The 26,960-nt window shown below is 42.9% G+C and overlaps 1 protein-coding gene across 1 annotated transcript in view; it reads left to right on the top strand.

The window, feature by feature from the left end:
- Positions 1-26,960, top strand: part of LOC121281538 — a 185,314-nt gene that overhangs the window by 126,319 nt on the left and 32,035 nt on the right. Inside the window, exons 28-31 of the mRNA XM_041194487.1 lie at positions 3,742-3,783; positions 5,090-5,143; positions 12,419-12,554; positions 13,407-13,486. Coding sequence (XP_041050421.1) covers positions 3,742-3,783; positions 5,090-5,143; positions 12,419-12,554; positions 13,407-13,486 — 312 coding nt within the window. The remainder of the gene's footprint in view (positions 1-3,741; positions 3,784-5,089; positions 5,144-12,418; positions 12,555-13,406; positions 13,487-26,960) is intronic.

Below are 26,960 nucleotides of genomic sequence, written 5' to 3'. Positions count from 1 at the left end.
TGATGTATTTTGGTAGTGCTGACATCTAGTGAAGACCAACTCTCTTTGGGGAATGGGGTGGGGTGTTAGTGATGAGTGGAAGAAAATTTGTAAAGGGACAGAAAAAAGGTTAGGAAACTAGTTCAAGACATGGGATTTGAGAGTTAAGGCAAGTGCGCAGTTGGGGGTGAAGCAGGGACCAGAAAATGATCTTGAGGGATGGAGGAGGCTTCTGAACATAGGCTATCAAAGAACAGAGTTGGCCATTTTTAAAAATTTATTCTTTCTAGGGATGTGGACATTGCTGGCTAGGTCAGCATTTATTGAACATCTCAAGTTTCCCTTGAGAAGGTGGTGGTGAACTGCCTTCTTGAACTGCTGCAGTCCATGTGATTATAGGTGCACCCACAGTGCTGTTAGGAAGGGAGTTCCAGGATTTTGACCTAGCATTTGACGTGTACGAAGTGAGCATATTACAAACTAATAACAGGCACAGCTGAGGGGGAGGAGGGACCTGGGGCGAATCAGTTGGATCCTGTGGACATGCTCACTGGATGCTCATTTCTCCAAGTGTTCATTTTAGAGGGTTCACTCTGAATTATGAATGTGGATGTGATTGAATAATGTTAGAAGCCTTTCAAGTTATCTGAATTTCTAAGTGTCTGCCTAAACACGACATGCCTGTAAGAATGAGTGAAAAACAGAGTGCTACCTGGTCAAAGAGGTAAAACTTGCATATTTTGGAGGTCCTTCCTCAGTTGTACTCCTAGAAGTGAATGTGTTCTCCTGCTGAGACAGTCAGCAGTATTTTTGGTTTGTTTCTTTACTTGTATTCCTGACTAATCACTTGTTTCTGAACTAAATGATTGAGGATCCTTTGCTGCATCACTATATTCCCCAATGAATCTACTTAGTAGAGGGAGTCATTGGCATTTGGTCTTTGGTATTCCCATGGGACATGTAATCTAGAGACCGAGGGTAATGGGGACCTGCAGGTGGTGGAATTTGAATTCAATTTAAAAAATCTGGAATTAAAAGATGACCATGAAACCATGTTGATTGTTGTGAAAACTCATCTGGTTCACTAAGGTGGAGGATTGCAGAAGGAAATCTGCCATCCTTACCTGGTCCAGCCTACATGTGGTTAACTCTTAAAATCCCTCTGCAATGGCCTAGCAAGTCACTCATTTGTATCAAACCACTACAAAGCCTCAGAAAACAAATGAAACCTGGATGGACCACCCAGCAAACTCAGCCCTGTCAATCTTGCAAAGTCTGGGGGCTAGTGCCAAAATTGAGAGAGCTGTCTCACAGGCTGGTTGAGCAACAGCCTGACAGAGTCATCCTCACAGAATCATACCTTACAGATCATGTCCCAGACACCACCATCACCATCCCTGGGCTGCCCTATGTCCTGCCCCACCAGCAGGACAGACCCAGCAGTGGTGGGGGCACAGTGGTATACAGTCAGTAGGGGCAGGAATTACCCTGAAAGACCTAAACGTTGACTCTGGACCCTATGAAGTCTCATGGCATCAGGTCAATCATGGGCAAGGAAACCTCCTGCTGATTGCCACGTACTGTTGGTGAATCAGTGCTCCTCCATGTTGAACACCATGCAAGGGCGCAGAATGTACTCTGGGTGGGGGACTTCAATGTTCTTCACCAAAAGTGGCTCCATAGCACCACTACTGACCAAGCCCTAAAGGACATAGCTGCTACATTGGGTCTGCGACAGGTATTGAGATATAACATACTTGACCTGATCCTCACCAGCTTGCCTGCCTCAGATGTATCTGTCCATGACAGTATCGGTAGGAGTGGCTACCACACAGTCATTGTGGGGACGGAATCCCACCTTCCTATTGAGGATACCTTCCATCGTGTTGTGTGGCACTACCACTGTGCTAAATGGGATAAATTTCGAACAAACCTAGCAGCTCAAGACTGGGCAACTAAGAGATGCTGTGGGCCATCAGCAGCAGAATTGTACTCGAACACAATCTGTAACTCATGGCCTGGCATATCCCACAATCTACCATTACCATCAAGCCAGGGGATTAACCCTGGTTCAATGAAGAGTGCAGGAGGGCATGTCAGGAGCAGCACCAGGCATACCTAAAAATGAGGTGTCAACCTGGTGAAGCTACAGCACAGGACTACTTGTGTGCCAAACAGCATAAGCAGCAAGTGATAGGCAGAGCTAAGCGGCCCCACAACCAACTGGATGAATGCAGCTCCCAACAACACTCAAGAAGCTTGACACTATCCAGGACAAAGCAGCCCGCTTGATTGGCACCCCACCATAAACATTCACTCCCTCCACCACCAATGCACAGTAGCAGCAGTGAGTACCATCTACACGATGCACTGCAGGAATTCATCAAGGCGCCTTAGACAGCACCTTCCAAACCCATGACCGCTACCATCTAGAAGGACAAGGGCAGCAGATAGATTGGAACACCACCACCTGGAATTCCCCTCCAAGTCACTCACCATCATCACTTGGAAACATATCACCATTCCTTCACTGTCGTTGGGTCAAAATCCTGGAACTCCCTTCCGACGCACAGTAGCAGCACTGTGGGTGTACCTACACCACATGGACTGCAACAGTTCAAGAAGGCAGCTCACCACCACCTTCTCAAGGGCAACTAGGGATGGGCAATAAATGCTGGCCCAGCCATTGAAGCCCATACGTCATGAGCGAATAAAAAAAGCCTCCTCACACCCGGGGCAGAAGGTGCAGAGTTTGAAGAAGCTCCAGACAGTTTTGCTGGGTGGATTCTGGAGCTCCTGCTCTCACTTCTGGTTTGACATGAAGTATGGAGATTCGTGTCTTGTTTCCACCACCACCCTCCGACTCCACCATTCCCACTTCTCACCATACGTGTAACATGGAATTACATGGAATATACAGCACAGAAACAGCCCAAATCGCCTGTGTTGGTGTTTATACTGATGTGAGTCCTCCTTCCATTCCAGCCACCTGATTCCAGCCTTTCAGCAAATCTTCTTATCACCTTTTCTCTCATGTACGTCTTTAGTTTCCTCTTGAAAACATCTGAGCTATTTGCCTCACCAGTTCCTGTGATAGTTCCACATTCTAGCCATTCTTTCAGTAAAACAAAAATCTCATTATTTCCCAAATGGATTTAATTGTAATAACTTGTATTTGTGGCCCTAGTTTTAGACTCTACTATGAATGGAAACTGTCTTTCCACATCTATCCTGTCCAGCCCATTCATAACTGCAAAGACCTCTATCAAGACATCTCTAAATCTTCTCTTTTCTAAAGATAAAAGCCCCAACCTGATCAATCTTTCCCGATAGCTATTTCTCTCATTTCTGGTACCATCCTTGTAAATCTCTTTTGTACTTTCGTCAGTGCTTCTATATCCTTCTTTATAGTACAGAGACCAGAACTGTGCACAGTACTGTACTCTAACTGTGGTAGGCGGTGGGAACCCATCTTTGTAGAGGACAAAGCACTCTCATCGATTGGTCTAAAGATGTTTATGGGCATGGAACGAGCATTCGTATCATGGCCTGTCAGACTACTAATCAATTTTCAAATCCTTCCAAGATTCAAACTAATCTCCAAGGCAAGACTGTGAAGACATGAAATAACAACTGGAGATTAACCAGTTTTCTTTTAAAATGACCTGATAGTAACACTTTTAATTAAATGTAAGTCAACATCAATGTAACCAAAATAAATAACCTGTGTGTTTATAAATGTTTACTTTTGGTTTGTTTTAGGGGCTATATATATTCTTGGTGTATGCTGTTTACAACAGTGAGGTATGAGGCATTTATTTTTAATGTTCACCTATTTTATGTATAATCACATAAATCTCCCAATGTTATAAGAATGGGCAAATAACAGGAGTTGAAAGTATATGTATATTTTTTAATTCATGTGATAATTTAAAGAGTACATCAGTTTGAAGGTTTTAGTACATGATGACCACAATAAAGAGATTTTTCATTTTTTTTCTATTTGTGGTAAACCATATGAATTGTCACTCCTGGCGTTTTGGCAATTAGAGTTCATGTGGGGCTTTGGGGTGATTTCACATAAGGATGTGAGGGAAGGAATATTTCCACTAGAAAGCTTTTGGTGGATAGGGCACCATGCTGACTCTTGGCACTGATGGTAAGCAACGCATTCACTTGAACAAATAATGAGGGGTGAGGTGGGTGATGGTCACCGTGATAACCTGCTCCATAAGTGCAGTTTTGTATTATGCTGTTGACTCCTGTTCCGCGGAGGTAATGTCATTGCCATGGACAGTATTGTATGGTTGGCAGACATACTCTGGCCATAACCAGCCGCAGTTGCTCTGCTGCTCTCCTTTTGGGCTGGTACCTGTCTGATATAAGCAGTATGGCTGTCTGCTGTCTAACTGTGTGGAGAAGCATTTCCTTGCTGAATCAGCAGGTTCTTAGCCTTTTGGGGACCTTACTGATGTTCCTGAATTTGACTGTCAAAATATGGTGGGATAGAATTTTAAGTTCCTTTACGCCATTACTATCCAACAGTGGCACACAATTTCCTGTCACCAACCTCCCTTCCCCCAACCCCAACCCTATCTCTGCAGCCTCAAAAAAAGCCAAATTCCTAATTGGAGGCATAATGAAGACCAGGAGTTCACCTATAATAACGCATTGTGGCAACTGCAACACTTTTTTTTAAGTTTAATTTTCCTCAAGCAGAAAGTTGATTCTTGTGTGTTACAATGTAAAATTTGGCCGACAGTCAGAAATTAACATTACATCACAAGGTTAAATCCGCTCCGTGTAGCATTGATGAATTTTATGACATTATGGACGCTTTGCTTTTGAGTATTTACACCATATCATTTGCACGCATGAGATTATTTCCAATTCCCTTTTGTACTGTAAGGTGCAATCTAATATTTTCCAGAGTGTAGTGGTTTACCTGTATTTATTTATTTTTTTTTAATTGACATACTCCTACCAGCAAAGACAATCAGCCCCAGTTGCAGGAAAATAGAAGCAAATTTCTGATACAGAGCTAATCAGGCACTTTGCACCCATCCTCACCCCACGTGTAAATACGATTGGATTGATTTATTTTCTGCAGGTGAGAAATGCCATTAAAAGAATGAAAGAACAGAGAAAAGCTTTGTCTTTCACAGTAAGTACTGTTTGTACAAAAATAGTTCTTTTTGAATGTTTTTGTCCCTGTGTTCTGCACAAACAAGTTACTAAGATGAAAAATCCTTCAAGAAAACTTGTAAAGATTACCTTTAACGTAATATTTTATAGGATTGTATGGCAAATGTCTTATTATAACAAAACCTGCTTAACTGACCTGAGAGCATGGTTAGTGCCTTAAAAACGGAACCGTATACTCCTTATTTTAGATGCTTTAAAACTGTTGGAATATTTCACATTCTGTTGTGTTTTTAATTTAGCTTCCTCTGTTTTGGTGCCAAATCAGATAGTTGATTCTGATGTAGAATGGATATTTTTAGGTGTGTGTTGCCGCAGTATCTTATTGGATTTAACCCGTTTGCTAAAGGGTTCAATGGGGAACGAGGGTTCAAATTTACAAAAGGTGAAAGAGAGATGTGTTCCTCCGCTATTGGCTGAACCGGGCTGGGGTTCACACCTGTAACCCACTGGAGCCCTTGTTCTGTACAAAATAACAATAACTTGAGAGGGCAGCAAAGCCACCCAGCAGCTCAGGTTCAGGGTTGGACTTCATCAGCCTTCTCGAGACATGGGGAACCCCTGTAAAATGGTGAGGGAAGGCAGGGGTGGAGTGCCCATCGCCTGACCACCACCATGGCATCCTGCCAGTCATGAGGAAGGTGGTGGGCCATCCCTCCTGCCAGAAACAAATGGTGCCATTTAAGTGGCCAATTCAGGGCTTATTCCCACTGCTGCTAGCATTTTACTGGTGCTGGGTGGGCCCTCTGTTGTTTGGGGAGCTCTGGTGATCACCCTGCGGGTTTGGAGGGAATTGGGCACACCTTGACACACCTAGGGGCCACCACTGCAGCCATACCAACCCCTACCCTCACTAACAACCCCCCCACCCCCACCCCCCGCACCCACCCCCCCCCACCCCAACCCCACAACTCATTGCTGCTTATTGACCCTGGTGACCCCTAACCCCACTCACCATGTGGAATTTAATGCCCCTCCCCTCAAGACAATTGGAGACACCCAGGCAGGCAGGGAATGTATGTAGCCCTGTTTGGAGCACTGGTATCCCAGCCTGCTGCTGAGCGCCCACCTCCTTGCAGTCACATCCCCCTCCCTGTCGCTTTGGGAAACTGGCAGCTGACTGGGATTTTCCATTCGGCCCACATTAAGCGTCATTAACAAGGGTCTTAAATGAACCAGGGCTCAAACCCACCTCTCCCAAAATGGCCAGCGCCGGAACCAGCGCACCAGCCGGCACCGTTATTTTCAGGCCCTGTCCTGCCTCCGATCCCAACCAGAGTCCAAAACTTCAGTCCCTCTTCTACAGGGTACCCCTGCCCCATGTCCCTGATGCCAGAGAAGGCCTGCTGCTGCACAGAGGCAGTCCATTTGACGAGCCTTCCCAAAAGGAGGCGATGTGGGGCTCCTGCTGGCTCTTCAGCTCATTAAGTAGCTCCCAAAGAGGCTGCAAAGATATATGGGCAGGTGAAGTGTAATGTAGGGAAATGTGCAATTATCCTCTTTGGTGGGAAGTGTAGAATAGTTTTTATAGAGTAGTTTTTAAAAGGTGAAAGTCTTGTAAATGCAAAGGGATTAGGTTGTCTGTGGAATAAAAAAAATCACAGAAATTTAGCATACAGGTAGAGAAAACAATTATGAATACAAATAGTATGTTAGCCTTTACTGTAAGGGGGTTGGAGCAAAGAGAAAGTAAGGGAATTTTGCTGCAATTATATAGGCTCTTTGGTGAGGCTCCACCTGAAGTGCTTCATACAATTTTGGTGTCCTTGCCTAAGGAAGGATATATTTGCCTAAAAGGGTGAGCAGTGAAGGTCACTAGATTGATTCCTGAAATAAGAGAGTTGACTGAGTAGAATGGGCATATATTCTTTGGATAAAAGCAAAAAACTGCGGATGCTGGAAATCCAAAACAAAAACAAAAATACCTGGAAAAACTCAGCAGGTCTGGCAGCATCTACGTAGAGAAACACAGTTAATGTTTCGTGTCCGTATGCCTCTTCAACAGAACTAAGTAAAAATAGAAGAGAGGTGAAATATAAGCTGGTTTAAGGGGGGACAGGTAGAGCTGGATAGAGGGCCAGTGATAGGTGGAGATAACCAAAAGATGTCACAAACGAAAGGACAAAGAGGTGTTGACGGTGGTGATATTATCTAAGGAATGTGCTAATAGGTGACATTAAGGGTAGAAAGCAGGACAAGCAAGGTACAGATAGCCCTAGTGGGGTTGGGGTGGGGGGGAAGGGATTGAAATAGACTAAAAGGTAGAGATAAAACAACGGATGGAAATACATTTAAAAATAATGGAAATAGGTGGGAAAAGAAAAATCTATATAAATTATTGGAAAAAAGGGGGATCGGAAAGGGGGTGGGGGTGGAGGAGAGAGTTCATGATCTAAAATTGTTGAACTCAATATTCACTCCGGAAGGCTGTAAAGTGCCTAGTCGGAAGATGAGGTGCTGTTCCTCCAGTTTGCGTTGAGCTTCACTGGAACATTGCAGCAGGTCAAGGACGGACATGTGGACAAGAGAACAGGGTTCACCAGCGGGCTCCTGATTATACATGAAACCTCATCCATTGGCAGGATGAAGTTTCATGTCCGTTTTTAAAAAGTGTCATAAAGTTCATGTGTTTCTTATTAAAACGTCCCATCTCGTGTGACAGCACTTTGCCTCAGGGAGCAGTGCGTGCATGTGTGAAAGAGCGCACTTTGACAGCTGGGGATTCCCTCCACTGCCCCCCCCAACCCCACACACAGGAAGTGCACAGCGCTTTCCATAGGGCAGGCCGCTGGGCGGGGCCTTAATTGGCCCGCCCATTCAAAATGGCAGCGGGCCCCGTTTTGGTGGCGGGGATCAGCTGTCCGCCCTCCTCCGAGCCGGTGGAGCCTGAACGCCCACCAAGGGCAAAACTCTGCTCATCATCTTATGGAATAGTGCAACAGGCTGATGGGGACGTATGACCTGCTCCTGTTCTTATTTCTTAAGTCCTTATGTAGTGCACTGGCTTAATGAGACAACTCAAAAATTGTACAGAATTTCTGGGGCAAAGACAATTCTGGTTGAGGCTTACTTTGTGCATCACAAAGAGGTAACTTCAATTACAGAGATATGGAGCATCTGAAATTAATATTTACAGGTCATTGAATAACAAGATGGAATTTTATTCCATTCCATTAGTTTTTTTTGATTATTTTTTGTACGGCATTTCCATGATCTGTGTACATGGAACCCTTAAAACTCATTGAACCTCCAATATTCTTAGCTTGTCACCATTTAAAAAAACACTTCGATCTATCTTCTTTTGGTCCAAAATGGTTAACTTTGCACTTAGCTACATTGGAATCCATCTGCCACAGTTTTTCCTAATCACCTAATCTATTAACGTCTATTTGTAATCTTATGCTGCCATCGACAGTACTTACTCTATCACCAACCTTCGGGACATCAGCAAACTGGTTAGATGGTTCCATATTGTGTTAGCTAAGTCATTAATGAATATGGTGAATAGTTGAGGCCCTAACACAGATCCTCGTTACCCACCAGTAGTCATTTCCTTCTAGTTCAAGTACAGACCCATTATCCCAACTCTGTCTTCCACTATACCATAAGCAATCTCTTAACAGGGTCAATAATTAGCCTTCAGTTACATGAACTTTAATTTTAACCAACATTTTTTTCACGAAACCTTATTTAATTCCTTCTGGAATATAAAACATATTCTCCTGTCTACCTTGTTCTACATTTTGAATCTGACAGCCATATGATTTGCAACTTAGGGCAGGATTCTACCCCCACTGTAAGGGGGGAAGTTGAAGTGCGGGCATGAGGAGACACGCCCCCGATCGGGGGGTGGGGGGGGGGGGGAGTGCAGCCATTTTATGTGGGCGGGGCAATTAAGGCCCACCCAGCGTGATGTCAGCACGGAAGCGCTATGCGCTCCCTGTGTGGGCGGGGGTGGAATCCCTAAGCCCGTGAGTGCGCTCTTTCACGCACGCACACGAAAGAGCACACTCGTCTCCCTGAGGCTAAGTGCAGCCTCAGGGAGATCGGCTCTGATGTGCAAATGACTAAAAATAAAAAAAAAATTCCCTGACATGTCCCCTCATGTGACACTGTCACATGAGTTGGGGCATGTCCGTAACTTTTAAATACAGTTCAATTAAATTTTTAAAAACCTACATGAAACCTCATCCCGCGCTTGGATGAGGTTTGATGCTTTTTCTAATGCCCGCCAGGGCTCCTGGCCTACCCACTGACCTTAAAGTTGGACGGGCAGGTCCATTAATTGCTTCAATGACTCTGTCAATGGCTTCAATTGGCCATTGACAGGTTGGCGGGTGCACAGGTGATTTCACTGCGCCCCTGCCTACCGTAAAATTTAAATGGGGCGCGGTGATGTCACCGTGCGTCACTTTACATATCGGCGAGCAGGCCCCACACCCCGCTCGCCGACAGGAAAATCCTGCCCTTAATCTTTTTATTGTTATCGACCGATTCTTTGACACAAGCAATGTCTCTAAGCAGTAGACATACAAAGAAATAAATTTTTTGCTGTGAATGTAGAACTGGATTTTAGACCCCTGCTGGGTTTGGGGGATTGGACAACCAAAAATTAGCCCCACTGGCCGATGTACCAGTTCCCCAACCCCATTCAGTCACCAACTCATCTTTGTGGAGGTTAGATTAGGGTGGTAGGGTTACCAGCCCACATGTGATGGCTGGCAAAAAGACTCATTAAGAGTTTAAGTCCAATTAAAGCAGGCCAACAAGGATTTTCTAGTCTGCCCTCAGTTTCCTGCAATGACAGGGGACCATCTAAGGAGTTTGGAGGTGGACACACGGCGGTAGGTCAGGGATCCAGTGCTCCAGGCAGGCTGAGACCCCCTCCTGGTCTATCTGGGGTGCAAGAAGAGGCCACCCTGTAAAGGGATTCCACTCCATGCCCCCCACCGTCCCCAGACCCTCCAACACCCCCCACCCCCCCCACACAAACACACCATAACCCCCCTCCCCTCCCGCCACCCCCCCCCCACCCCCCAACCAACTCCACCACATGCCATCCTGACCCACCCACACACCCCCCCCCAACCCCCGACACACACCCCGTTCCGGACACACACAGTCCTCCCCAGCCCCCCTCCCCACATCCCCCATCTCCTCCTCACACACACACCCCCACCCAACACACACCCACACACCTCTACACCCTGGCCCACATATACCACAGCCTCCACACACCCCCACGTTCCCCCCCCCCCCCCCCCCCCCCCCACCAGGTTGAAGAACCTTCTCCATTACTTAATTTTCTTTATAGCCTGCTGCTACTCCCAAGCCAAAAGGCCTTTGATTCCCCCTCCCACTTCGAGGGCCAGCCACCATCTTAATCGAAGAAGGAACCTATCTCCATGACAATGAAGCGGGGGGGGGTGCGGGTGGGGCTACCTGGCCAGAACTCCAATGAATGACCATTTCCACCCCACCCAAGGCTGGGTTTGGGATCTAGAAACTGTTTCCAGCCTAGCGGGAAAATCCAGACCATAACCTTTGACAATCCTTTTGATCTTTATAGGCTTCTGGTTAAACACACTATCCTTGCTGATTCATTATGGTATGACAAATGTTATTGTGACCCCCTCTCCCAACAAGAAGAGGTAGTTCCTACTGACTTCCAGCTGGCCAGTTTGTTACGATCGAGGATGTAAGTAATCATCCTGAGCTCATTTCCCCTCCTCTTTACCCAAGTCTTGGTTATGTTACTTCACGAGGTGGCAAGTCAACAGATATGAATCACATATCCTGCATTTTCAGCCAAAGCTAAACAGCTAAACTGTGCCCTGGCACAGTCAAACCATAAAGCGTCCTGAAAATGAGCAACTTTAACCATTTCATTATTTCTAGCTGCAGTAAAAATCTACAAGCCATTTATTGGTGAAAAAAAAAACAAATCCTTAATCATTTGAGACTAAGCCAAATCTTAATCCTACATGTCGATAAGGAAAGCTATTCTTATAACTACGTTAGTTGCTTCCTTGAGAAATTAAGTTTCGTTCGTTTGACATGACCTAAGCTTTACAACTCTCTGTTCAATCTCTCCAATCAGCTCACATTTCTCTTAAGTGCTGAGCCAATCTATGTCTAATTATAGATTCCAATAGCCTCCCTACAAGAGATGTCAGGCCAACAAGTCTGTTATTTCCCAGTTTCTTTTTCGTAAATAATGGGGATACATTTGCAATTTTTCAATCTGAAGGGACAATTCCTGGAATATTTCAGTATCTTTATATTCTGTCAAAAAGCCCACAATCTACCCTTGCTAAGTGAACTCCTTACAAGTAACTAATGAAGCAGATTGGTCATTAATAAGGTGACATGTAATGCATGTTCTCGGCATCTCTTTGTGTTTAAAAAAAATTCTTTAGTTAGATTTAGCCAAGTCAAGGTAATAAATCATTATAGCATGTTACTGCTGGACTCATTCTGGTCATTCTTTATCCTCCCATTTCACAGCTATTCACTATTATCCCCCAACATCTGTGCCACTGCTTATAAAATATTGAACGGTGTTTACTAGCAATAAACATGTATCAATGGAAAAAAAATAAGCAATATAACTGTTGGACTGAAAACTGATTATTAGCGTGCCATTTTATTCCAATTGAAGGAAAGGTTGATGCTTATTGCAGTCCTGAGGGACTACTGCATTTTGAAGGCTTAATTATTTTTAGATAAAACCACAGTATTTTTCTATAGATTTTTTAAACACCCCAGTTTCAACTTATGTGCAACAATAACCCTAAACTGGACTAGAAAACACTGCTGTACAAATATGAAAATATGTTAAGCAGCAGGTAAAAGATTTACTAACAGTGGTGAGCCGATACAATCTGTTAAAAGGAGTTTCCAGGACACGGTTTATGTTCTATAAAATTCTGATGACGTATTCAAAATATTCACACATTGGCAAAAGGAGACTTCCTGTCTATGGCTTGTTTTAAGCAGTGCTGTTTTTGATGAGTCTATCCAAAAATATTCAGCTGTAACATGATTTCAAACATCAAAGTCCTTTTGTTCCCATTCATTTCTGCACCTTACGGTGTGATTGTCCATGGGTTTCAGTAAACCATAAGCAAGTATCAGAACGCAAACCATCATCCAACTCTTTCCTGCCTCTTGTTCAGTTTTGGAACTTCACAAAGGTAGAAAACCTAACATATCCGTCCATTTTGATACCCTGCAGAACTGCACAAGCTCAAGACCGTCAAGTTGTCTAGCTAGTCCAAAGATGACCACCCCACTGGATGTTGGAAAACGTATTTCTGCACCTGATAAGGGTACTTCAAAGCCATCAACCAATAAATCAGCTTTCAATGAAGGTAAACAGGCATACCTAGAATGTCTATGGTATCTTCCCAATCTATCACTAAAACTTCAGGAATATCAGCACAACTCCCAGAGAAATGTAGCAAACAGCTACAAAGGGCGATTTACATCACTTCTCCAAGGGATTCACCAATCTGTCCACCGCAGTAACAGTTTGGAGAATTCTGCAGAAGTTCTTCCCCAATCCACCTCCTCAACCCCTGCCCTTGTACCTTACACAATTCGATCTAACATTTGTTGGGGTGACACCATAATAAAGTGCTACAGCCCTCAGCAATGGTACAAAATGACGAAACTGCCAGATGCTGAGCCACTGAGTATCTCAGGATGTTGGACTCCCTCACTCCAGGCTCATCTATTAATTAATATCAGAGTCAATATTTCTGACCCTTCTCTCCATATTCTCTCTTTTCTTTGATTGGGTTTTCCTTTAAAATTGTTGACTCACCGCAGTGCCACCCCCAAACCTGACCTTCTATAAATTTGGGGGTTAAATGCTGCAGAAGTTTCTTGTGATAGTATTTTGAAAATTAGATACTAAAAAAAACCACCTCCAGCCAATCTGTCTTTTATATTAAAACATGTGTTAGAAAGTGTGACAAAAACTCATAGCACAGGGAACCACAAAGCCAGCCACTAAGTAGCTGGTTATCTACAGAGGATCATACAGCTACAATATTCCTCCAGAGTTTCACAGGGGTTGAGATTGAATTCTATAATTATACTTGTAAAGTGCTTGTCAGTAATGTTCTGTGCATGATAGAACTAACTAGCATTCCTAATATTTCGTAGGTTACTCATACCTTTCAATTGCTTCATTAAATCTGCTCCTTTTGTTATTTCAGGGAAAGCTGCAATTTTCAATGGGGAAATTGGAGCAGAAGGTACAATGTGTTTCTCAGCAAGCTTAACTCCTGACAAAACAGTGAGTAAACCATGGTCTACTCGTAGATAAAAGATTAATTCTATAGAAAGCTAACCATTATAATGTACTTTATATAATTCATAAATTGACAAGTACATTAACTATAGTTGCTTTGCAAGTTTATCCAATGTGTAACACAGCCGTAAATAGTAGCAAGTTTCCAACTTCAATTTCCAGTCTGTGCTAAGTTAACTGATCGTAGCCAGTGTTGCAATGGGTGTTACAATTGACCTCAGTGCTCCTGGCCTAGAGGAAAATCCTCCTGGTTTCCCCCTCCCAATTGCTATTCAGTGATTCCTGCTCAAAGTGCATATGCCCGGATGTCAGTTGTGCTCTTGTCATCTAGTAGCTGATTGTCATTTATTCTTGAGGCCCACCCAGATGGTAAAGTATTGGAGTACCACTGCCTATAGCATTGCATTCTTCAGGAGAGGGGAGGGCAAGATGAAGACAACAAATGTATGTATGTAGTGCCTTTGATGCATCAAAATGTCCCAAGGCTCTTCACAAGAGTGTTTTCAATCAAAATTTGACATAGAACCACAGAAGGAGGTATAAGGATAGATGACTAAAAGGGTCATGACGGTAGATTTTAAGGAGCATCTTAAGGGAGGAGAGAGTGGAGAGATTTAGGGAGAGAATTGTAGAGATTTAGAGAGTGAATTCTAGAGCCACGGGAACAGGCATCTGAATGGTGGACCAATTAAAGTTGGGGATCTGCCAGATGCCAGAATTGGAGGAGCGCAGAGATCACAAAGGTTTGTAGGGCTGGGGGAGGTTACAAAGATAGTGAGAGCCAAGGCCATGGAGAGACTTTTAACAAGTGTGAGAATTTTAAAGTTGAGATGTTGCTGAAGCAGGAGCCAATGTAGGTCAATGAACATAGGGGTGATAGGTGATCAGGATCTGGTATGAGTTAAGGTAGGGTAGCAGGGTTTTAAATGAGCACATGTTTTTCTAGGGTGCAAGATGGGACACTGGCCAGGAAAGCATTGGAATAGTCTCATCTTGAAGTAAAAAAGCCTGGATGACTGTTTCAGCAGCAGATGAGCATAGCATTGGGTGATGATATGAGATGGAAGTACAGGCAGTAGTAGATCATGGTGATGGAGCACATATGTGGTTGGAAACTCACTTTGTGGCCAAACGCAACAAGCTATGCTAACAATGGTCTGGTTCAGCCTCAGACAGTTGCTGGGGAGAGGGATGAAACCGGTGGCCGGGGTACAGAGTTTGTGGCAGCGACCAAAGACAATGGCTTCAGTCTTCTCAGTAATTAATTGGATGAAATTTCTGCTCATCCAAGATGGGCTGTCGGACAAGCAATGTGACAAATCAGAGATAGTGGAGGGTCAAGAGAGGTGATGGTGAGATAGAGCTGACATACATATGAACAACAATTAAAAATGCCTTAACCTGAGATGAAATGGGCTTGAAGACCAATTTTACAAAAGATATGTTATTTTCTGTAGTGTTTTTTATTTTGGGGGATAGTCTGGGGGATTTTCCCCTTTTTTCTGGGTTAAGTAGAATGGTCTAATAGCCAGTTGTCAGACAGTAGCTTTGAGTAAACTGCTAGAAATTACCTGAGGGTAATCCAGGGAGGACTATCATTCTGATTTTATCTTCCTTCCTCAGTATCTTCACACATAATGTGGCAATGATGGTCAGGTGTTGGCTGTATTAGGAAATTTAGTAACACTTGGTATTGGTGTGTGTCAATCACTGACACCTTACTTATACTCAAGACATTAAAAGATATTGATCTACGCTACACTTTATGGAGGTGCATGCTAATCGGCATTATAGCTGACATTAGATGAATAGCTTTTATAATTGTGTGATCAAAAATGGCAGCTCATTAGGAGGCAACAGAAATAAAAAAGACGTTTTTCTTACAAGTTAAAGCACTACAAGATGATTTCTTTTTCAAACTGGATTTGAGGGAGAAATGCTTCATATTGAATTGTACTGCCTCTTAGAATTTCCTTTAAATCCATTATTATGTGTTCTTTGTTAAGGGTGTTGGTATTGGTAGTACAACTGACTGCCTGCAAACAGTAATGCACTTGAGATACAGAGCTAGTTAATTTAGTAATTTAAGTCTATTTTTAGTAGCCCATTCGCATGTTTTTCTTAACTTTTTTACTAGTAACTTGAAGTGTCTCAGCAACAGCTAACCTTTAAAATACTGCAAAGAATTGTGATTTACTATAATGATTTTCCTGCTGTGTATTTCAATTTCTTTTCATTATACAATGAATCTGATCTGTTAATGGACCAAATTAAAGGGAAGTTAAACTGAAGGGACTTTATTTAATGTAAAGTACTCCCCCAGCTAGCTATAGTTTATTTTAAATAAAATTACCATCTGTACTTATGACCCCTTCCTCTCTTCCTCCCCCAACACAACCCAGTAGCTAAGTAGTGCTACAATGTGAAATTTTTATTATGTGATTCCTTACATTGGTTTATGATGCCTTTAGTCAGAAAAAATGTACGCCAGTTGAGACATGATCAGTAAAATTGGCTCATACAGTCCCCACCATTTAAACTGCCTATGTTTAAACCAATCGTGTACCAATCATCGCTTGACCTAAGACTTGCAGGCACCAGTTCAGATACAGGCATTACACATACCTTAGAGGCAAGTACAGGGTCAGAATCAGCATGTGGTGAATCACCTGGGCATGTGTGGCCTGCAGTCAGACCAGAGTGAAAGGAGGACATGGTCGCAGATAACTTCTGATGCCGAGTGCTCAGATGGCAACATTAATGAGGCTAATACAGGGGAATGAAGATGGGCATACGCACTGAGTTGTCATGTGCATTGGCTGGCCTGCCAAACAGCCCCGTGTCAGCGTCACAAGTTGGCAGAAGGCTTGAGCAGTTCTTGAGCAAATTGTTGAGACTGCAGTTTGACAAATCCCCAGCTCTAGATGGACTCCACCTTAAGGCCGTGAAAGAAGTGAGATAGTTGATGCACTGGTTTTAATTTTCCAAAATTCCCTAGATTCGGGGATGGTTCCATTAGATTGGAAAATAGCAAATGTAACTCCTTTATTCAAAGAGAAAGGGAGACAGAAAGCAGGAATCTACAGGCCTGTCAGCCTAACACCTGTCATAGGGAAAATGTTAGAATCTATTATTAAAGATGTTGTAGTAAAGCACTTATAAAAATTCAGGGCAATCAGGCAGAGTCAGCATGGTTTTGTGAAAGGGCTATCATGTTTAACCAATTTATTGGAGTCCTTTGAAGGAGTCACATGTGTTGTGGATAAAGGGGAACTGGTGGGTGTACTGTACTTAGATTTCAAGAAGGCATTTGAAGGTTATTGCAGAAAATAAAAGCCTAGTAAGGAGAAACATATCGGCATGAATAGAAGATTAACAGGAAGCAGAGAGTTGGCATAAATGGGTCATTTTCTGGTTGGCAGGATGTGATGTGTGGAGTGCCACAGGGATCAGTGCTGGGGCTTCAACTTTTTACAATTTATATAAATGGTTTTGATGAAGGGATTGAAGGGATTGTTGCTAAATTTGCTGATGACAGAAAGGTAGGTAGGAAAGTAAATTGTGAAGAGCTCATAAGGAGGCTACAAAGTGACAGAGATAGGTTTAGTGAGTGGGCAAAGATCTGGCAAATAAAGTATAATGTGGGCAAATGTGAAATTGTTCATTTTGGCAGGAAGAATAAAAAAGAAGCTTATTATCTAAATGGTGTGAGGTTGCAGAGCTCTGGGATTCAGAGGGATCTGGGTGTCCTAGTGCATGAGTCACAAAAGGATAGTATGCAGAGAAAGCAAGTAATCAGGAAGCCTAATAGAACGTTATCAATTATTGTGAGGGGAATTGAGATTATGCTTCAGTTTTACAGGGCACTGGTGAGACCACATCTGGAGCACCATGTACAGTACTGGTCTCCTTATTTAAGGAAAGATGTAAATGCATTAGAAGAGAAGGTTTACTAGACTAATACCAGGAATGGACAGGTTATCTTATGAGAAAGGTTGGACAGTTTTGGCCTGTATCCACTGGAATTTAGAAGAGTAAGAGGTGGCTTAACTGAAACCATTAAGATCCTGAGGGGTGTTGACAGGGTGGATGTAGAGAGGATGTTTCCTCTTGTGGGAGAATCTAGAACTAGGGGTCACTGTTTAAAAATAAGGGATTGCTCATTTAAGAGAGGTGAGGAGAATGTTTTCTCTGAGGTTAGTGAGTCTCTGGAACTCTCTTTCTCAAAGGCCATGGAAACAGATTATTTGAATATTTTTAAGGCAGAGCTAGATAGATTTTTGATTAACAAGGGGTGAAAGGTTATCAGGGATAGGCAGGAATGTGGGGTTGAGGTTACATTCAGATCAGTTATAATCTTATTGAATGGCGGAGCAGGCTCGAGGGGCTGAGTGGCCTACTCCTGCTCCTAATTTGTATTTGTTCGTAAGTCCACAGGCTCTGCGCTATCTCCCTGTTCTACTGCAGAGTCAATGCCACTGTTGACCCATACCTGTTGCAATTTTTGTGTGCACCGGTCATCTACTTGGCTGCCCTCTCTGTGATAATATGGGAACACGCTCTGGCAAATCTAGGAACTCATCACAACACCTTTGAAAACATTCCAGAGCACTTCCATACTTGAATATTCAGATAATCTGTTTCCATGGCAGACATGTCGCTTAGCCAATTAATTCCCTGATTCGGCCAAAATTGTTGCCACTTACTATTCCCCATCAGGGGACAGGTTAGTGACCCAGAATTGAACATGCCTCCTGATTCCTGCCTCCTCCTCCTCCTCCATTGGAATATTCAGGTCTAGAGGAAATGAAGGCGTGGATTCGGGTTTCATCCGCAGCTGAGCTGTGGCAGGGGATGGCATCAGCAATGTTATGGAGGAAGAAACAGGCAGGTGTAGTGATGGAACCAAAATAAAAACAGAAAATGCCAGAAGGTCAGGCAGCATCTGTAGAGAGAAAACAAAGTTAACATTTCAGGTCTGTGACCTTTCGTCAGAACTGGTTTTAATGATGGCACAGATATGTTGTCCAGAGCTCATCACATGGTCATACATGACACCAAGGTTGCAAACCTTTAGGCTCAGGCAGTTGCCAGGGACAGGAGTGGAGTTGGGATCTAGGGGACAGAAGCTTCTGGGCTTCCCAATATTTAGTTGGAGGAAATTTCTACAGTTAACCGACAAGTGCAGTTAAATTATTGTTTATTTACAACTGCTGCTTCATCATGTTAGTACAGCTTAAATATGTTATCTTCATTATCTGTCAAAAAACCCAATATCTACTTTCCTTCCAGGTCAGTGAATCTCTGTTGCAGTATTGCTTAGCTACTGAAGATTAAAATACTTGTAACAAGAAACCTAGGGAGATTAACGTGCAGCTGTGCAAATATCATATATAATCAACAAATTCTACTTCCCCTTATTGTAAAAACCATCCTCTCTAACCTATGTTGGTCCAGTAGAAGGATATGCTGGTGAAGCAGGATGGAGGAGAAACATCAACGCCAGGATATACCAGTTGGGCCTAACTGCCTCTTTCTGTCCTGTAAATCCTATGTAATTGTGTGTAATGGCACAGATCAGTGTCTACTGACTCAGACCCCCAAGAAAACAGATCCCCACGGACTGTGACAGGTTGGGCTGCTATAACTTGCAGGAATCATTTTTGGCATCTTGTTTGCTGGGACCATTTTGGTCCTTGGCTTGAGCGCATAATCCAGGCTGACACTTAAGTGTGACATTATAGATCATATTTCTTTCCAATTAAGGGTTCCCAGTGTTTCTTTTTTAAGGCTTTGAATTTTTCTGTTTCATAGGAATACTTGCAACTCTTTACATATATATATATAAAAAAATGAGGCATCAGATAGGAGGACAGATTTTCCTGTTCTTGTATCCGGGTTAATTGGGAGGAAACTGAGGTATATGTGTCGGGCAGCCAACCCAGGTTGTTCACCCAGGAAATCAAACATGCCAAGGTGAGGCGCACCTGCCCCAAGCTGACAATGTTTCAACATCTTTAATATGGCTTTTCTCACAAAGCAAAACAGCGTACGTATAGCAGAACGACACAATGTTTCCACGCCTTACAAATGGTACTAAGGTCCTTGAGAGATTGTTGGATTTTGTGGAAAGGTGAAGTTGAGGCAGAAGATCAGCTGTGATCATATTGAATGGGGAAGCAGGCTCAAAGGGCCATAGGGTCTATCCCTGCTCCCATTCCTTATGATACAAAAGAAATCATGCCGAGGGTTACAAGAACGAACGTGCATTTGTACGGTATCTTTCATGATGTCAGGGTGTCCCAAACTGTTTTGCAGCCAGATAATGTTAAGTGCAGTCACTACTGGAATGCAGGGAAACACACAACAATTTTCTGCAAAGAATAATGAAATAATTACCGGATAATCTGTGTTTTATAGTGTCTGAGGGATACATATTGGCCACGACACCGGGAGAACTTTCCTGTTCTTCTCTGAATAGTGCCACGAGCAAGTGGGGCCTCGATTCATTGATCTATAATGTCACACTTAAGTGTCAGCCTGGATTATGCGCTCAAGCCAAGGACCAAAATGGTCCCAGCAAACAAGATGCCAAAAATGATTCCTGCAGGTTATAGCAGCCCAACCTGTCACAGTCCATGAGGATCTGTTTTCTTGGGGTCTCAGTCAGTAGACACTGACCTGTGCCATTTCCTGTAAGGACACTTGCTCTTACTATGCAGCATAGAGCAGGGATATTTAGGACCACCAATAGTCTTCTGTGAACTGAAACATGGCCTTACCTCCTGTCAGACATGCTGCAGCACTGCTCAGATTCTTCTGAACACCTCATTGCAGAACCTGCTGAACTTTTCCAGAATAGAATTTCAATTTCCTATTTAGAAAAGCAGTTTCCATAACCAGATCACTCTATAATCCAGAAAACATGTCATTACTTTGCAACGTGATTTACACCGAATCTAATTTAATTTTAATCAACGCGTTATCTGGAGCCTCCGCTTCCAACTGTGATTTGAGTGTTTCACTTGCACAATTCCTGGAGATACTTAAATCTGATTTTGGTTTATTGTCCTCATGATGTTGGCTTCAAGCATTGGAGAAAGGGCAAAGCTGCCTTTGTTTTAGACTTTGCAGATTAGGTTCGCAGTCATTGAACTCATTGACAATTCAGCCGCTCAAACTGACTCATTAAAAAAGAATGATTTGTAACCCTGGCACCAAATATAAATGACCCCAACTTCTTAATAAAATAATTTTCAAGAACAGAAAGAATTAACCTTTCTGGAAAGAGCTGAAGAGGTTAGTAGAACAGAGGTCAAGAGATCAATAATGGCCTAGAATTTTGAAGATACTGTGCCTGTTTTGAAGGCAAATACAAGCTCAGCAAGTCAGCTGGTTGGTGTAAGTGAAGCCTGAGGCCCATTGCCAGGTGGGCCTTGAGCCTAGACCAGGCTTGTCCAACCTTTTCACATGGGGAGGGGGCAGGTTTCAATTTTGCTCACATTCATGGGAGCTGATCAGCAAGTTTCAGAAAGATAAGGATTTGGCACAACATTAAACATCAGTTTTGGAAAAAAAAAAGCTGATGTATGAAAAGAAACATCTTGCTGGGCAAAAAAACAAATCACAGCAATAAACTGATAATGCAGAAAATGGGAAATAAAGATGACCATTCGAGTGAGTGTGTGCCCAGCTCAGCCCCAGAATCAGGGTGCTCACTCACTCACCCTCACCCCCTGTGAGAAAGGGTGAGAGTGCCTGTTGGCGTGTGGGGGTGAGAGTGAATGAGAACCCTGAGAGAACACTCACACACTCACTCACACACTCACACACACACACTCACACACTCACACTCACACACACACACACACACTCACACACTCACACACTCACACTCACACTCACACTCACACACTCGCACTCACACACTCACACTCACACACTCACACTCACACTCACACACTCACACTCACACACTCACACTCACACACTCACACTCACACACACAGACACATACTCACAGCTGCCGGTGTTCGCTGCTCCTCCAATCACAGTCTGTTTCTGTCCTATGTTTGCTGCTGATAGGCTCAATCCTGAGGGAGAGAAACAGGCTGCGATTGGAGTCGACCCTGCCGAAATCTCCAAAACTCACTGACCCGCCTGACCGGAATTTTCCCCAACCCATCCGAGGGCCACATAGAGGGGGCTGCAGGTTAGACAAGCCTGGATAGACCTTCTGCAGCCGGGATTATTCCCTGCACCCGGCTCCTAGACCAAGCAGCCTAGTCAAGACACGTGACACTGGCTAGAGATATAACATCTCCTCCATTGGGAATAGAAAGCGTTTCTTTCTCTGCGTACAGCCCATAAAGTGTCGTTTTAGTGCTACTTGTGGTATTCTGTACACTTTGTGTTGCCTCATAAAAAGCTTCTCGTACAAAAAAGGCTGAACTCTGCTCAATATAAACAAGAGGACAGGATTTTCTTATCACAAAGTTATCGTGCCCTAGGTTCAAAACAATCAGAGCTCATTTCACATATATTTTCTACAACCATCATGCTGCCACCTTCAGTGTTTTCCTTTGCAATCGTCACAGAGAATATACATATTTAGGATATTGACTGAAAATTGGCATGTATGGAGAAATATCAATTTGTTCTAATGATAGTTCAAGTTCACAACACACATGAGTATTAACATTTCTACGACATTCAAGAAACACCTTTCCCCACAATATTAAAGGAAACTTTCTATCTTGTTCTGTTTTTGTTTTAATCAAAAGAAAATATTTTCAGGTAAATAATTACCCAAAGAGAACTGGATTTCATAAAAACTGTGCTGCAACAAAATAGTTCAATTCTGACTTTCAATTATAAATCTTTTTTGCAAACCGCCCCCTCTCTAGTGCCTTTTATAACATGGCGAGGCGACCAGATCTGTACTCGGTACTCCAACACTCAGCGAGCGGGGGTGAAAGGACACACGGTGATGTTGGGTGTGCCTCCCGACGTCATTCAGAGTTTCCAGTGCAGCGGGCGCGCACCCAAGTTGGCTGTGCTCCCGCCAAACTGTAAAAGGCCTGTTAAGGCCAGTTAACTCTCAATTAAAACAATAAACTGAGCTGCCCGTCCAACCTTAAGGTTGGCGGGGTGGGTGGGGGGGCAGGCAAAGATCCCAGGCGGCCTTCGCATTTCTCATGGGACCTCATCCACGGGCGGGACAAGGTTTCATGAAGCGTTTTTAAAGTGTTTGAAAATAATGTTATTAAAATTCTCAGACATGTTCCAGCTCATATGACAGTTTCACATATTGAAAAAAAATTATTTTTCCTTTATTAAAATTTTTTAAACTTAAACTAATCTCCCCTGAGGCAGCCCTGTGCCCCGACTCAGGAAACCCCACAGTTCCACCCCCCCACCCCCAGCCCGAAAGGGAGCGCCCAGCGCTTCCAGGTGGGTGTCACGCTGGTTGGGCCTTAATTGGCCCACCCAGGTAAAATAGCGGCACCCAGCCGATCACAGGCGGTGATCGTCTGTGCACATACCTGCTCCCACACAACCCCCCCCACCAAATTCTCCCCCATGTGTCGTCTAAGACTTAATGGAAATTTGGCATAACCTCTCTACTTTTTAATTTTACCTCTCGTGAAATCGGCCCTAGTGCTTGGTTTGCTTTAATATAGATTTATCAACCTGCTTCCCTACTTTTAGTGATTTATGCATTTGTACTCCCACATCCCTTTGCTCCTCTACTCCATCAGAGGTTTTATTTCTTGCAGAATTTATATTGTACTGTAGAATAGATATGCATAATTTAAGAGCTAAAAAAAACTGCTAGTTGTTTTAAACAGTTCAAAAGGTATAGCCTAGTGAAAATAGTGGCCAGGATTTTGCTATATCAAGGCATCGACAGGGACCTGCTTGTCCTCTTAAGTCCTTAAAGTTATTTTGCAAGGACAGTTACTGAAAGTGCAGGTTGGTACTGGCACAGCGAGGCAGACTGGGACAGGACAAACAGCTGTGTATCTCTTTAACCAATCAGATTGAACAATTGTAAAACTAACAGTGCAAGGACCAAGAAGGAAGTCTAAAATAGAGTGGGAGAATTCAATGTCAAATCACGTACAGAAAGAGAAATAGAAAGGAATGAAGGTTTGGATTAAGAAAAATAGAAAAAGAGACAGAAAAGAAAAGGTTTATAAAATTACATATAAGCTCTTACAGTTTTGAAATCTCCAACAGCAGTTGATTCCTGAAGGAATGAGACTCCACACTTGTGATGGTTTATTTTCAGTGCCAGAGAGATTAAGTGACACTAACTAACACTTAGCACATCAGCAAAATTTCTGAGAGATAAAAAGCTCCCTGTATCTGAATCAAGGCTTAATTAAATAAGCATGTATCTTAGTTGGCTCCAAAACAGGATCTTTGAATCACTCCAGACTATTCTAACTTGCTGTATTGAATTTAGCTTGCATCTACTGTACAAATACAGCAGCTCTATGTTGTATGTTCAGTGGGTCTCATGAAGTGGCTCTGACTCTTGAATGGTTGAATATTAAGCGTTTGTTGATAACACGTAACTTTGTACATATACAGGGTATAGCCGAAGCTATGAGTGAACTCCGTGCTTGCTTCTAACCAGGTCTCTGTCCAGTCCACAGCTGACCCTAGTCTCAGGTTATGTGTCTCTTTACATCACATTATGGGCAGTACTGTTTCCCAGCCCTGCATTAACCGTTGCTTTGGCAGATACCCTTATACTACACCTCCCTCAAGTCTTTATCCAATGTAATCACGTTACAATCGTGCTACACCCCCTTCCACCCCCACCGCCCGAAGGGTCATGAGGACTCGAAACATCAACTCTTTTCTTTTCCGCCGATGCTGCCAGACCTGCTGAGTTTTTCCAGTTAATTCTGTTTTTGTAATGGATAACAAATGGTGGCTTAACCAATGATGTCCACATCCCGTGAAAGAGGTTTTAAAAGTCTGGGCGAGCAAGCCTCATCAGTTAGACAGAAATAAGCCCAGGAAGATGTGCAGCAAGCAGAAATGATAAGAAAAAAGAGTCATTGAGACAAAACAGCAACATGGACAGATCAAAGAGATACATTAGTGAGAAGAATTGAGTACATTCAGTGTTTATAAAATAATTCTAGTTGTTAAATGAGTCTTGTACATAAAACATTGCCACCAAATGCATTTGGCTACAAAGGTTGCTCTGAACAAGAAAATCAAGTGAAATATCATATTAACGACCTCTTAGCCATGAAACATTTTGAAGAATGTATATGCTTCTGAGATCAATAGGGTCCACAAAAGATAAATTTGCTAAAAGACATAATTAAAAAATCATACAATGGCTTTATCTTGTGTAAATTTGTGGGTTCATTTGCAGTGCACTGAACCTTTCCAATGGGAAATGTCATAAAATATGCAAAAATTAGGTGTGATCAAATCTCTGGACCTTCACTTGGCTTTTTGATAACTATGAACCCTGGAATTGTCCAAAGCTTTGGAACTGTCAGGTGTGAATTTATTATTAACTTCACCGTTGGGGGTTTAATTCAATGTGCAACTAGTGATGTATTAAACTTCACTTGTTACTGCTGTAAGGAGATCAAATAGAATCCATAATAGATGTGCCATTTACTTGAGGATTTGTTTCAGCACTCTTTAGATGAGTGTTAATTAAACCCACACTGACCCCAATTTGTGTTAATTGTAATTTGACACAGCTGGGGTCAGGAACAGCATCACCATGTGTGACTCTGAACAAAGCATATAACTATTGTATTTGCATACTTTGTTCTTCTGCTTCTTAATATGTATCTGTATTGAATATGATTGGCTAAATTGTGGATAGATTAAATCATTTCTTACTTGTGATATTTCACAATCCTAGAAATTTTTTTTTGCACCCTCCAGAAGCAAGGAGAAATATGCGACCTTTCCAAGTCCAAATGCCCTTGTGCCATCTATTTTTATATAAAATAAGGGCTCGTTTTACAAAGCCTCTCTCTCAGCAGTGAGCCTGGCTGGGGGCAACACTGGGACATACAGTCAGACTTAATAACCCAACCCAAAAGGGTCAAAGCCATAGGGGAGCTCAGGGTGAAGACTATTTTTGAGCTGTGTGAGTGATCGTACTACATACCAGTCAAAGCCTCATTGCATGTTTGAAAAAAATACAAGGGCTTTATTTACTTTGCTGGGTTTGCTGGTTTTTAGGCAGAACCTGTCCTTGATGTTGAGATAATTTGTACAAAGTTGGTGAATGACAATTCTTGTGGCCTGCCTGCTCAAATGGAATTCTTAAAGATTTCAAGTCAATGAATCAGCAATATTCTCCCTGTTTTATTTTTGTTTGCATTTATGCCATGAATTATTTGAGAAGAGGGATATTTTTCCAATTTAGTGGAAATGTTGTCAGTACATTCCTGCATTTGTATTGATTGCAGCTGCTATTTGCAATCGCACCGTATAAAGTGGTGAAGGCGGAACATCCCTCTGCACCAACGTAGCATGATTTAGATAAGGATGGCAAATTAATGGGGCGCAGGGGGGTGGGGAGGGGAGGGGTTGTCACCAAATGCAGATGTGGCGACAATTGGTGTATTGTGTCCACAGCTGCCGGTCTCTAGGAATTGCATCACATCAACCCGTACATGTCAAAAGGGAAAAATGCCATCTGGTTGTAGACTGACTTGCATACACCTACAGATCAGCATTATTTCAGTCTTTGGGCTAAGTCACCATTCCGAGTCCCCACAGGGGAAATCAAACAGATCAGCTGGTCTTCAATATGCTCTAACATCGAGAGTATGCTTGATCAATGTTTCATTATTTCTCCACGTTGAAAGGGAGCTTCAGCTCAATAGAGCACATTTGCCAGCTAGCTGTGTTGCCAAGAGTCCAGGTCATTTTTATTACCATAAAGCCTCAGAGTTCTTGATGGCCTAAAAAGACTTCCAGTTGAATTAATGTTCAGGTAGCGCCTGACCACAGAAACATCATTATATTAATGCAGGAGGCAACTAAAATGCCATCCTTATGTGGCTTTTCACAGATCATGTATCATTTGAAGGTCTCAATGTTGGGCAGCAAAAGCATGACTCCACATATTCCTATTCTGTTAATCTTGTGCCACCATCAAACTTTTGTGGTCGTGCCAAGATAACTTAGATGAAAATGATTGAGTTTTCTGTGGCAACTGTAAATGGTCTAGCTATCACACACCCACACACCTACACACACACACACACACACACACACGATGTTTGTAACCATTGTCTCATAGACCATAAGATAAAAGCAAAATACTGTAGATGCTGGAAATCTGAAACAAAAACAGAAATTGCTGGAAAAACTCAGCAGGTCTGACAGCCTCTGTGGAGAGAAAGACAGAGTTAACGTTTCGAGTCCGTATGACTCTTCACCAGAACTAAAGAGAAAT

This window comes from Carcharodon carcharias, chromosome 8 (genome assembly GCF_017639515.1).
Source record: "Carcharodon carcharias isolate sCarCar2 chromosome 8, sCarCar2.pri, whole genome shotgun sequence".
NCBI classification, from domain to species: Eukaryota; Metazoa; Chordata; class Chondrichthyes; order Lamniformes; family Lamnidae; genus Carcharodon; species Carcharodon carcharias.
This window is presented reverse-complemented; position numbering and strand designations above follow the sequence as displayed.